Genomic DNA, 13,570 nt, shown 5'->3' with positions numbered 1-13,570 from the left:
AGCTTGACCCCAAGCAATCGAATGCTTCCACGGACCGAAGATTGGGAGTATCGGAGCGTGTGAAGAAGCAGAACCGACTTTCATGGGTCAGCGAAGAAAAGGGAACGAGGTCTTGGTGGGGATGAGGGCGCGGCGTGGCCTGAATTCAGCTAGCAGACGCATAAGATCGCCCAAGTTCAAAAGCTTTCAATCTCTATTACGGGTAAGATGCCCGGCACAACGGGGACAAGGCTCGCTGGCTCTCATTTCTGATTCGACAGCTTGGTGATGCGCGATTGGGCCTGCGGCTTATCACCTGCCTGTTTGGCTGACCTGGCGCCGTGGCCAGTTGTGACTAGCTGAAGTAAGACATTGCGGTGCTTCTGCACATTGTGAGGTATGAATCATATAGCTAGATCAAGAGCTTTTATATTTCTTTTTGTCATCTGAGCGCCGAGAGTATTTCGAAAAGCTGCACAGTTTTAGTACGTACCCTGTACCAGTTATGCTTCAGCCAGCGCAAGGCAGCCCATGCTGTTGGACGCGATGGAGAATTTCACGCGACACATTCTCTGGAAACAAATCCGTATTGACGCAAATAAGAGGGAAGTAAAGAGAGACAATAACGAGGGCGAAAAAAACAATAGATGTTGCGCGCGCATCAGGCCCGGTCGTCACATCTAAAACTCTAGCGGCTGATACAACAAGCAGAGCGCTGGCAGCGGTACAACTCGGATAACTTTTATTCAAGGCAAGAAAGATGACTACAGCGCACAGCAGGCACTATCGATCTCCCTACGCAGCGCCTCCAGGCTGGCCCTTTTGTCCTGCAGCAGGGACTGGTTGGCGGCGGCCAGGGAGGCGGCCTCCTCGGCGACGTCGTGGACGGCGTAGCCCGGCAGCACACTAATGTAGCCTTCGTTGTCCAGCTCGTAGAGGGCCTGGAGCAGCCAGGTGCGGCAGGTGAGGCGGCCGAAGCGCGGGGTGTCCTCGAGGCGGACGACGGGGCGGGCGTCGCGGCCGAGGCGGGCGCGCAGGGCGTCGTGCATCTCGGGGACCAGGTCGGCGGCGACCTTGACGGCGGCGACGACGGTCTGGGAGGCGGCCATGTCGTCGCAGGCCTCGTCGCAGCGGTACTCCCAGTGCGGCGAGGCCAGGTTGGTGATGTGGAAGGCCCAGCCGCGCCGGGGGCTGATGTGCAGGTACAGCACCCAGTGGCAGGCGTTGCCGGCGCTCTGCGTGCTCAGCACCACGTAGAGCGCGTTGACGTCGAGGTGCAGCGGCGGGATGCGGCGGCCGGGATACTCGGCATGCGGCGCGGTCAACTGTCGGAGCTGCTCTTGCGCGGTGCGACTGGCCTCGTCAGCCGGCGCCGACATGGTTGGTCGGAGGGATGAGAGGGAACTAGAGAGAGCCCGGCGAGGGTTTGTCTGCTGCTCTTGCTTCTGCTTTCACGTTCACGGGGGGGGCCAGGCCTCTCGTGAATTATCTTAAATCACAACAAGGCCAGCGCTGACGGAGATATTGTGTGGGTGGCGGCGACATTCAAAGACAAAATAGAGAGGGCGCGTGACGTTTTTCCCTAGGTAGGCACGCTTTTGCCATGTACCTAGGGTCTATATTTATATGTATAACCTGCCAACCAGCACAGAGCCCCCCCCCTTCCCGTCCGTGAACCAAATCATGCCCTGCGTGCGCTGCTGCGGCTGCCTCTCAAGTGACACACAAAAAGACGAGATTGATTGGGGGCTTGGGTGGAGATGGCAATAGCTGCAACGCCGCGTCGCCCAAAGCACTGCAACCGTGATTTGCCTTGTTGGCCGCTCGACTATTGCAGTATTTCAGTTTTTCGGTCGTTTCGTATTTCAGTATTGCAGTATCGCGGTATTGTAGTACTCGTAGTACAATCAGCACCCTCGACTTGGCGACCCCGGATACGAGGGGCAATGCGCCGATGGATGGTATTATCCATTATCGTGGCACAACAAGGTAGCAGCAGGCTGGGAAATGTCGGACGTGGCGTCCCGCAACAGTGACATTCTACGTGATGGCGTGTGCTCGCGCTCTCTCTCCTGTCGGGCACCAACGCGGTCTCTGTCTGAGCAAGCCCAGGACAAAGCAAGTATAATAACGTGAGCAAGACGGTGGCAGCATATCTACCTACTAATGTATGTAGAGGTAGGTTAGTAGGTACTGGTCGTTGTTCCCCTGGTACAGCCAGTACAGCCAGTCCAGCGTGGGACCCTGGACGCCGTAGTTAGACATCTGCTGAGCAACATCACCACAGGTGCAGCTCACAGCGTAGCTACCATTCTCGCACAACTAATTTGTACCGTGCAATGAAGTGAGCCGACGCAACATCTACAATCACCTTACCAGGCAGCATGAAGCCATACTGTGCATGAGCTGGGCAGGCGCGCAGTTGTGGCGGCGGTGACTGATGTGACTGATGTGCAGACTTCTCCAGATGGGGCAGGCGCTGCAGCCCCCGTTTTTTAGCGAGCCGTGTCTGGTCATTTCCGCCTGTGTTGACGATATAAGTACATACCTAATTTGTACATAGGTACCTACCTCCTTTCTTTCATCCCCAACAAAGCCTAGGTAGGTAATAAAGAGAGCATATTCTCCTTATCACGAGCAAGCAGTAGTCAGCCATTACATCTTATACCCTTCCCTGTTCCCCGCAGTCACACACGCCATACGTCATCCCAACCCCGTGCAACCCGCCACACTCACACTTATACCCCAACTCAGCCCACCCGCTCAAAACGGGTGACAATCGCGGCGAGCCGGTCCGTCCCCTCTTTCCAGGTCACCTCGAGACCGCTCGGCTTACCATCCACACCTCGGATGAACTTGGCCGCATAAAAGGCTCGCGATAATTCTGACCCGAGAACCGGCACCAGATAGGCGACCCAGTAGTCACCCACCACATGGCGCAGAACCAATCGCGACGGGACCAGCAAGTCCTCGCGCGTGGCCACGAGCTGCTGCGCCGGCAGCTCCTTTCCCGCGGCTGCGTGGGCCGTGATGGTTGCCTTTTCTGCCGTAAACGTATATGCGCCATAGCCGGGGTCGCTATATGTCCCCGCCAACACCTCATAGTCGACCACAAAGGACGGCGGATCAGTCCCGTGGTTGGGGTACAGAAGATTGGTGGCATTGAAAAAGTCTCGCTTCAACTGCTCCACCGCCTGCTTTGTCCTACAATAGCACGAGTGACCCATGTTAGCGTAGACCCCTTGGATACTATCCGATGCACATACTCTTGGTTGTAGTCGTGGCGGTCTTGAAGCGGGATACCAAGCCGGTCTTCAACAAGCTTCTGCGTGAAAAGGTCCTCGACCACGTTGCCCGTGTCGCCAGAGTTGGAAAAGGCCACCACGCCAAATTTGATACCGGGCATCCAAACTACGTTGGTGCCAAACACTTGCGTCCCGCCATCGTGCCTGTAAACGACCTCGCCGTGGAACGTCGTGATTTCCCACCCGAGGCCGTAGTTGCTCACGCCCCAGGCGTCCGACGCGAGCGCCACCTCGAGCATGCGCGCCGTCCTGATATCCCGATGTGTGGCGGCTGAAAACGGCGCCGTTTCGTGCATCAGGCACTTCACCCACTTGCTGTAGTCGAGTGCGTTGGTGATGATGGCGCCCGCGCCGCTGGTAAACTGGATGGGGTCCGTTTCCACTGCAACGTATTGGCCGGCTTCATCGTCCCAGAAATACCCCGTGGCTATTTCAAGGCCGCTGTTTCTCGCGTCACCGTAATACAGAAAGGTCGACTGCATGTCCAGAGGTTGCCAGATGACCCTCCGCAGCACGTCCCCAAGCCACGACCCAGTCACCGTCTCGATGACGTGCGACAGCGCAATGTACATGAAGTTGCAGTACTGAAAGGTCACACGAGGCTCGGCCGTGGGCGGCAGATTACGCAAGTTCCTAACCGTCGCCTTGTTTGTCTGGTGTGTGCTGGTAGTATCGTTGGGTTCGGCCGCGCCAATCAAGGCACCATCATGTCGTGGTAGCCCGGTTCGATGACTGGCAGCATCGTCCAGCGTAATGTGCGCCGTCGCCCACTCATCCTGAAGAGCAAAGTCGTCTCTGATGATGAAGGACATGGGCGTCAACCAGCCTTGAGGAAAAGCAGCTTTGGCCTCTCCGGTAGATATCAGGTGGGCGAGAGCAGCACCCACGTGTGCTTTGGTGGTTGACCCTCCGAGGAAGAGTGTATCAGGTTTGACGGGTGTGTCCGGAAGAATGGCGAGTCCGTAACCCTTTTGGCCATCTCTTTAGAGAAAAGTGCATAGTTGGTCACCGGCGCGTGCTCATACCTGTGTGTACACCTGGTCGTCGTCAATGACAGCCACAGACAGTCCTAGCACCTTCCACTCATCCATGAGGTTCTTCACATAGCGCCCAAATTCGTCGGTGAGCGGGTTACCACGATTATCAGCTTTGTCCTTGTTCGTTTCCGCTCGCAGTGCTCCATGCCCAGAGGCAAATGAGATTGCGACAGCGAAAAGGGCCACTGCTTTGATGAGAACCATGTCGGCGATTCCTCTGTATAGAGTTTCTCAATGAAAATTAAAGCAGATGCGGCCGAGAACAACGATGGTATACTCAGAAGTCAGGCAGGAAAACTTGCCCAACGAGCTCGGCCCTCGATGTAACTACATCGCGGCTGCACCGTAAGTAGGCCAAACCCGAGGGGGCGTGCTGTTGTGTCACTTGAACACGAAGAGTCAGCTTCCTCAGTCTCGGGCGACAGCCTCGGATATTTATTCACATAACCGAGGCCTCGAGTTCATTCTGGAATTGCATATGCCGTTTTCGAAGTACAGAGTAGTAGGTCTGGCATTCACTTGCTTGCCGCCACACACGACGGAGACTGGAGTGCTTGTGTCAGGCCGGTAGCGGCGTCACTCAGTCCCATTGCTACACATCGGAGTAATTGCCCGAGCTACAAAAATGCTCCGAAACCATCCAGCATCCTTGCTTGCACGTTTTTGAGCACCAATCGGGGCATACTCTGTCACCGGCGTGGTGCCAGCAGTCAGGATGCCTCCTGGCGCCAAGCCGGCCAATAACAGCCACCCATTCTCAACTTACTTCATCCATTCCCAAACACCAAGCTGTTTCGTTTTCGACACCCAAAAAATGCTAAATGTCTGCATCAGAGCCATGCGATCCAATCAATTTGATCAATTTGTCTCGCAACTCCGCCCGTCAGCCAACTGACAAGGCTGCCAGCCTTCGGGACTTGCATCACCTGTGGACGCTTCTGGCGATCCCTGGCATTTCATGCGAGGCCCAAGGCAGGCCATGTAGCGCATCGTCATCTATTGGTAATTAAGTACATTTTTCATGTTTGATATCCCTCTTCCCTTCCAGGCGGTCCCGGGAAGGGAGCTGACGCTGGCTTGTCCGCTGTTTCACCCTCTTGCCAATGCTCCTGCCGCCATGCCCCCCAGGCTCTCCAGCAGGCGAGCTGCCCTCGCTCGACTCTACTTAATTTGTCAATCCCTCCAAGCTACCAACAAAAAGATTTCCATTCTGCCATCCAAAATTTGTCCCAGTCTGGTACACTGAAATCGCACTGCCTACACTCTGCACATATTGGCCGCCACAGCGACTGCGAGAGCAAACATTGCCCATCATCAAACCCGTGACGACGAAACAGGGATTCGTCAAGACAGGTACACATAGCCCAGACCACGGGCATATTTGATTTTCGGAGCTAATAATCAGTTCAAAACAGATTTTTCCTTTTTCACGGTCAAAGGTCACCTGCGTCGCGATAGCTAGCGTGTAATCTACGCTTCTGTAACAGCCACCGTTTCGAGTCGACATCACGAACCATAACTGTTTCGCCGATGAATATCACGCCCGGAGGTTCTTGATAGGATTTTTTTTTTTGGATTTGATAAACAATACCACAAGACGGTATCTGGACACGTTTTCTGTTCCCGACTCGCAGAACACCTCGTCACTTTGCGATTGGAGCCGCGACACAATGAGACGGGCGGTCGCTTCTGTCGTCGCCGTGGCTTATTGGGCCACGGCCGCAGAGAGTATGGTTCTCACACTTTCGGCCGTCGAGATGATAGCGTCATTCGCGGTGCCTCTCAGCTGCATTTTCGCCTACAATACACCTCTTACCGGATGCGAAATTACCGACTTTACTAGCGGACAATGCTCATTGAACTGCCAACGAGGGCTGCTCCGCGTGCAGTATAATATTCGAGCTTCGTGCGACACGGTGGACGCTCAGCCAAACTCACTCATATGGGAGGCGCAAAGGGGGAATCTGGTGAATGCTGTATGCAAGAGTCAGCCGCCACAGCAGACGTCAACTCGTTCGCAGTCACAACCGACGCGTTCGTCGAGTTCGGCAGTTTCAATCACTTTAATATTTCCGACTGTTATTCCAACTTCTTCGGTAACATCTTCCGAAACGACGACATCCACGGCCAGGATATCAACGACCGCCCCAACGGCTACGTCGACGACCGCATCAACCCCTACATCGACGACCGCGTCAACGACTACATCCACAACACAAATCACAATCAGCTTAACGGTGCCTCCTTCAAGCTCGAGTACCGAATCAGAGGCAGAGACGGACACGGAAACCATTTCTACAACATCAAATTTCTCGCAAGAAACAACCACAACTGCCGATAGTACTACGTCGCGCAGCACCACTACCTTTGCGGCTAAGACGGCAAAGCCGACTCGAGATCCGGAACTGGGTGCAGGAGATCCGTTTGCCAACGTCCCCAACACTTCGGTAAAAATGGGGCCCTACATCTGGGGTTTATTGGCAATTGTATTTGCGATTTGTCTTGCATGATTATTACTTGCACGTTAATTGGACACGAAACTTTTGGGGGCATTTGGCGTTGGGTGGCCGGCGTTTGAACAGCAGCTCACACTAACACTTGGGCATGGGAGCAGACACGACATAGCTAGTGGTATATATTCTGTCATAATTTGAGCGGTGGACTGTATGATTTTGATATTGTAATACTACGTTTTGATCTATTGACAAGTCTTCCCGGTGATGCGGTTACAAGCGAGTGAGTGACTGAGTTTGTAGTGGCAGAAGTGCCACGTTTGAAGAAAATAGCGTCGTCTGACGATGCAGGGTAGGCGCAGCGGCTGAAGAGCGATGCCCGGGGCCGGACGCACACCGCCACAGAGCCCAGGCGAAGCGGACGGGTCGCAATAGCCCGATCTGCATAGTGCGGCGTTGTTGCCGACGCCATTCGTGATTTTGCTGATTTGAGGCTTTACGGGTTCCTCTCGGCTGGGCTGACGGACAGCTGTGGCTCTCAGCTGATAGCCTGACGATAATTCAGAGCTGGGCTGCCGCGGCTGCTGCGGCTGGCGACCAAAGCACGGAGCCAAGGGACGGGGAGGATGCTGCCGGATGCCGCGCGGTCGAAGCACAAGGACTCGGCCCCACTTGGTGGCCCGGAAGCTGACCGGGCTACGGAACAAGGCCGTAGCTGTACGGCGGCAGGGAAGCCACGTCGCTATTCTTGTCGAGTTGGGCGAAGATGGAGGCCTCGACAGCGTAATGAGTCGGCCACGAGTTCAGCGCCAAGGGGAGCTGAGCAGGTGCCGCCCGTGACGCCGATGACTGCCATGGAAGAGATGCGAGCATGTATTGGCGTACGATGAGTCAGTTCATCTAGTGAGACGTCGGAGCAAAAAGGACTTGTGGAACGAAATTGGCGGGACGTCATGGTCCGTGTTAGCTCTGCGCGTTTTCATGGGAATGAAAGGGAAATATTGCTGAAGAAACTGAAAAAAAAAAACGCACCCCCAAGGAAAACCGTAGCCGACACACATGATTCGAGGTGCATAAAGAGTGTCGATCGGTCGTGGGCTGCCAAGTGGTGCTAGGTCCACGGTGGAGGCTACAGATGCCCTTGGCGGGACAGGGTCTGTATAGGCGGGCGGCGGTCTTGGCCACGGGAGGCAGCTCTTGGTACTTGGCGAGATGGCCGATGCCGAGAAGGGGAAAATTGGGCAGAAATCTCGAGGCCAAGAAGACGCTGAGATGGACGCGGTGTGAATATGTGAATATGGAGATGTGGCGATTGGCTGAGGATGGTGATGGTTGGTTTTGGTCGACTGGTAGCGGGAAGTGCTAGTTGGCTCCACTGAGGGACAGGATAAGCATAAAGTTGGCGTGGCGGAGAAAGTCGGCGCGAGTGGCTCAATGCTACGAAGAGCAACTTTTGATTAACAAAATTATGTTGCGCGGGGTTGGCCAAGATATTGGAGGGTGATTGTGATTGTGTGAGCTGGAGGGGCAAGAGGGGTGGAATGTGGGAGAGAAGAAGCGGTATTCGTCGTAGAGGTCTTGGCTCGGGAGAGATGCATTTGTTGCTTCCTTCATACTGCTAACTTGAAGCTCTCGTGTGTGACGTCGGGTTGGAAGGCATGTGGCGGGACGTGGCGGGACAGTCTGCGGCGGTGTGGCAAGTGGCAAGTGCGCGTCAGTACGAATAACTCACGGTCACTGGTCAGCAATGGCAAGGTAGATGACTGGTTGGCGGGATGAGGCTGATGAGGCTGCAGTGTCTCTGTTGCGTTGCAGCGACCCTGTGCGCCTGTGAGACAACAGCGAACACAGGGCGGCGATGGGACTTGGGGAAATCCAAAGGTGTGACCTGTCGAGAATCTGCAACACCGAGGGATCCAAGACACTGACTACTACCTGGGTAGGTACCTAGTTCCCATTGATTGTCTTTGCTCTTGGTCGAGCATCCGTGCAGTTAATCAGGCCGAATTATGCGAATTAGCCCAATAGTTGGCACCAGCCAAGAGCTGCTAGCTGGGGGATAAGACGAGCTGTTATTCCTGTATTGCGGCCAGACTGCAGCGAATAACAGCGGCAATAATGGACCAATGGGCAGTTTGTGGAGACGGCTGATGCGCTGGGACAGGCATTGCACGCACTGAGGTTTTCCTGACGCCAGCCAATCCCTGCCTGTCTTTTGTTGCCTCGCAGGCTTTGGCCTGCGCTAACAAGTCCATATGCACGCCTGTAAACTCACTCTTCCAGGTACCGAAGCGGGCCCACTTATCTTGGTTCTTCTCCAAACAAATCATACAGCCAGCCCATCTCCATGTCGCCTCTGATTGGCATACCATATCAACCTTTTTTTTTTCTCTCTTCTCTTTCCTCTTGACTTTTTCTGTCATATCCTCCCCCCGCCCCATCCTCTTGGCAATACTCAATTTCTCTTCTTCCGCCTCTTCCTTGACCATCCAACTATATTCAATCCATCCTTCAATTTGGCTACTCAATCACCACCTCCTCTCACGAAACCCGCCCCTCCGCCGCGCCGCGTCTCCGGTGCTCGGCACGTCATCCTCGTCCCTCCCACCTCTCTCTCTCTCGCTTCGCGGCATCATCTTATCACAACGCCCACCCCCCTTCGATTGCGCCGCCACCAAAACTCTACCCATCTCCCCCTTGTCCACCACTAGTCAGCGCTGTTTGGCTTGGCTTTCAATCTCAACCTAGTCGTCTTGTTTTTCTTTTACTCGGACTCCTCCAGCTGTCGCCCCAACTTGCTTCCTCTTTTAACTTGTCCTCCGCTGGTCTATCTCTACTACCTACTTGGACTTCTTCCATCCATCCTTGCCTCGACGCCTCATCTTGCCCCCCATTGGCAGCATTCGATCCTCCTCGACGCGCCTCTCGACGCATGTCTCCCGCTCGCTGCTCCGTTGGCTCTCGTTCCCTCGACTGCGGTGCTCTGGCCAAGCCCGGTTATTCAACCGCCGCATTGCCGCGCCCATTCTTGGCTTTACCTTCTAAACTTGGTTCCAAGAGACAATAAATCAATCGCTCATACGCCTCCTTCTTCGACGCGCACCTAGTTCCTGTCCTGCGGCCACCGGCCCCCGACTCTCACCATGGCCTGGTCACACCTCGACATCACCAAGCCGCACTTGGTCTACATCATCCTCGGCGGCTTCACCTCCCTCTTCATGCTCTGCTCCTCCTTCATCAAGGAGCGCATGTACATTGGCGAGGCCACCGTCGCTACTCTCTGTGGTGTCATCTTCGGGCCCCATGCCGCCAACCTCATCAACCCCAACGAATGGGGCTCCGTCGACATCGTCACCGTCGAATTCTCCCGTATTGTCCTCGTCGTCCAGTGCTTCGCCGTCGGTGTTGAGCTGCCCAAGTACTATATGGAACGTCACTGGAAATCCGTCATCTTCCTCCTCATCCCCGTCATGACGGCCGGCTGGCTCATCACCTCTCTCGTCATCTGGTGGATGGTGCCCGCCCTCTCCTGGCTCGACTCCCTCGTTGTCGCCGCCTGCGTCACCGCCACCGATCCCGTCCTTGCTTCCTCCGTCGTTGGTAAGGGTAAGTTCGCCAAGCGCGTTCCCAAGCATCTTAGGGATCTCCTCTCCGCAGAGTCTGGCTGCAATGACGGCATGGCCTTTCCCTTCATCTACCTGTCTCTCTACTTGATCCAATACCACCGCGACGCCGGCGAGGTCAGCTTCCACTTCATTGTCTACGTCGTCCTCTACGAATGCATCTTTGGTGCCATATACGGCTTTATGATAGGCTACATTGCTCGCCATGGCATCCGCATCGCCGAAAAGTACGACCTCATTGACCGCGAGAGTTTCCTCGTCTTCTACTTTGTCGTCGCTCTCTTTTGCGCCGGCTCGGGTAGTATCCTCGGTGTCGACGACCTGCTCGTTGGCTTCGCCGCTGGCGTCGGCTTCTCCAACGACGGCTGGTTCGGCGAAAAGACGGAAGAGTCCCATGTATCCAACGTCATCGACCTGCTCATCAACCTGGCCTACTTTGTCTACTTTGGCACCATCATCCCCTGGGAGCAGTACAACTCTGGCTATTTTGGCGTCGTCGCCTGGCGCCTCGTCGTCATCGCCATCTTCGTCCTCCTCTTCCGCCGCATCCCCATCATGTTGGCTCTGAAACCGTTTATACCCGACGTTCGAAATTGGCGCGAAGCACTCTTTGCCGGCCATTTCGGCCCCATAGGCGTCGGTGCCATCTTTGTCGCCATTCTCGCCCGCGCCGAGCTCGAACACGGAGAGCCCGTCCCCCTGTCCGAACTGCCAGATTCCGGTGTGGAAAATTATGCATTGATCTACCTGGTCTGGCCGATTGTCACCTTCCTCGTCATTTCCTCCATTCTGGTCCACGGCTCTTCCATCGCCGTTTTTACCCTCGGCAAGCGGATCAATACACTCTCACTGACCATGTCGTATACCACCGCCCCAGAAGAGGGTCCTTCTTGGATGAACCGTTTGCCTCGAATCTCGTCGCAGTCTCGCTCCCAGGCCAAGACCATGTCTGAGGCCTCGTTCGATCTCAAGGATCCCCAATACCCTGCTGGCACTCTTGCCCCTACCGGAGGCTTTCTCCGTCGCCAGAGGGAAGAGGACCACAGCCGACCCGGCAGCCGTACCGCCTCCCTCGTCTCCCGCAAGCGCAAGCACAAGAAGTGGGACGACGGCATTGGTCCCGGCGGTCCCGTGTCCCAATCCGCTATTTTCCCTAACCGCCAGTCCATGTCCCCCACGGACGAGCAGGCAAATACCAGCCAGCCCACCACCGACTCGACCCTCACTGACAACAGTAAGGAGAAGCCGGAGCAGCCGGAGCAGCTCCACGATCAACGCCAACACCCCAATGACGATGACGAGAGTCCCACCTCGCCTCACCGCGTCAACATTTACGAAGAAGGTCATCACCTCGTCTTTGAGGATCAGCAGGGCGAAGTCATTGATACGGTCGACCTCGATGCCGTTCCGAGCCCAGAAGAGGAGTCTCAGGAACCGGGCACCGCTGCACAGCCTGGAGATGGAAATTGGACCATTGCTGCCTGGCGCCGTCGCATCAACAACATGTACAGCCAAGAGGTTGAGAAGCGCAAGGATAGGTCCAAGCAAACTCGCACCCACGAACCGGCCCACGCGTACCAGTTCGGTAATCAAGTATGTACCCCGTCGTACCCTTCCGAATTACAGCTAACCCCCGTAGATTATCGTTGAAGATGCAGACGGCGAAGTCGTCAAGACGTACCAGCTGCCGTCATCCAAATCCGGTCAGGACTCTAGTGCTGTCCTAGGCTCGAGCCTTAAGTATCTCGGCCTTGGCGCCTTGGCACGCCAGAACGAAAAGGACACACAAGCAGCTGCTGAGGAAGCCCGTACCGACGACGACGACGAAGCCACGCCGTCCAAGTCGAGATGGACCGCCGTCCGCCGCATGACGGGCACCGCGCCCAGCGAAACACAGGAAAACGACGACGACCGCAACGTTCGCTTCACAATTCGCGGCGTCGGTCAACGTATGAACAAAGAAGACTTCATCAAGGAGGTGCAAAAGCTCGATGCCCACACGCGCAAAGAGGTCGCAGAGCAGTCTACGGCGTCGCGGCCTATCAAGGAGGTTGCTAAGCGCAACCCCAGCTATGTGCCGCCTACCGCCAGCCGCCCCGTCCCACGCATCATTGAGACGCGCGCCGAAAGTAGCGAACGTGGAAAGCGCTCCGACGAGTCAAGCGCCCGCGGCCGCGCTGCTGTTAAAGAGACGCCGCCCTCGCCGCCTCTGGAAGAATCGCACGAGACCCCTGTCGAGAGACGCCGCCGTCTCGCCGTCCTCAGTCAGCAAAGTGAGCGAAGCGACGATCCGGCTGCCCGAGGTGATGCGGGCGAGACACCGGCCGAGCGTCGTCGTCGCGAAGCTGCCCTTGGTATGGGCGACGACGGCGATGGCGACAGCGACTCGGAAGATGAGGGTGGCGAGCGGGTGCCGCCTACGCGTCGCGGTATTCGCTTTGCCGAGCCAAGCAGACGCTGATGATGGTGTTGATGACTGGCCGTGGGCACATGCTTGTACTCTTGAACAGCGGAGTCAAAATTGTTCTCTTTTTTTTTTTTCGTTATTTGTTACAGCGGCATACATATTCTGCATATATTAGATTTTGGGTACATGATTGTTTCTATGGTTTACGTTTTAGGAAGACGACATGGTTTACACGACATTTTCACCTACCAGCACTCAGTTGTGCTTATTGCGTTGCGGGAATATAGCAGGAACAATAGCCATAATAGATATTGATTGATGACATGTGAGATGAGATGAACTCTGTGCTCCCCTTTCCTGTGTTGCGCCCGGTCCTGGCCGTTCAACGACGGTGACAGTAGACAGTGAGTCAGGCCAGCCGTGACAGTGTAGATCATGTATTTATGTGTACCCGTCGTGGCAGCACCAATACATTAATCCTCTTGGTCTGTGCCACTTTGAGGAGAAAAAATTGCATGCTGAAGTGCGATGGCCAGCTGCATTCGTTTCGTAGGATCTGTTACCACCATCTGCCGAATGATGTCAAGGACATCCTCATCCTTCAGGCCCGACATGGGCCTTCGAGAATCCCAGGCCCCATCTATATCAAAAGACGGCACCATAGGATTTTTCCGATCCCTGGTACTCTCGCAGAACTTTTCCAAGTCCCAATACTCTGACCAGTCTTTCGGCGGGGCCCCGCCTAGCTGCAAAGCTTTGTAGAGCT

The 13,570-nt window shown here is 55.5% G+C and overlaps 3 protein-coding genes across 3 annotated transcripts; 1 reads left to right on the top strand and 2 right to left on the bottom strand.

Moving 5' to 3' along the window:
- Positions 1 to 242: 242 nt before the first annotated feature.
- On the bottom strand, positions 243 to 1,358 carry CCM_08058 (uncharacterized protein; the record flags this gene model as incomplete). Its single annotated transcript, XM_006673197.1, has 3 exons — positions 243 to 362; positions 473 to 513; positions 755 to 1,358. 3 exons carry the CDS (start codon positions 1,356 to 1,358, stop codon positions 243 to 245), a joined length of 765 nt encoding a protein of 254 aa, XP_006673260.1.
- A 1,371-nt stretch (positions 1,359 to 2,729) lies between these two features.
- CCM_08057 (penicillin-binding protein, putative) lies at positions 2,730 to 4,525 on the bottom strand (the record flags this gene model as incomplete). The annotated part of the gene is made up of 3 exons (XM_006673196.1): positions 2,730 to 3,183; positions 3,246 to 4,252; positions 4,310 to 4,525. The coding sequence occupies 3 exons, from the start codon at positions 4,523 to 4,525 to the stop codon at positions 2,730 to 2,732; spliced, it is 1,677 nt and encodes a 558-aa protein (XP_006673259.1).
- A 1,738-nt stretch (positions 4,526 to 6,263) lies between these two features.
- CCM_08056 (Cation/H+ exchanger) lies at positions 6,264 to 12,858 on the top strand (the record flags this gene model as incomplete). The annotated part of the gene is made up of 4 exons (XM_006673195.1): positions 6,264 to 6,577; positions 6,663 to 6,768; positions 9,882 to 11,990; positions 12,037 to 12,858. The coding sequence occupies 4 exons, from the start codon at positions 6,264 to 6,266 to the stop codon at positions 12,856 to 12,858; spliced, it is 3,351 nt and encodes a 1,116-aa protein (XP_006673258.1).
- Between the last annotated feature and the right edge of the window lie 712 nt (positions 12,859 to 13,570).

Source organism: Cordyceps militaris, assembly GCF_000225605.1.
Source record: "Cordyceps militaris CM01 unplaced genomic scaffold CCM_S00006, whole genome shotgun sequence".
NCBI lineage: Eukaryota > Fungi > Ascomycota > Sordariomycetes > Hypocreales > Cordycipitaceae > Cordyceps > Cordyceps militaris.
Note: the sequence above shows the minus strand (reverse complement) of the source record. Positions and strands in the feature narration are given on the sequence as shown.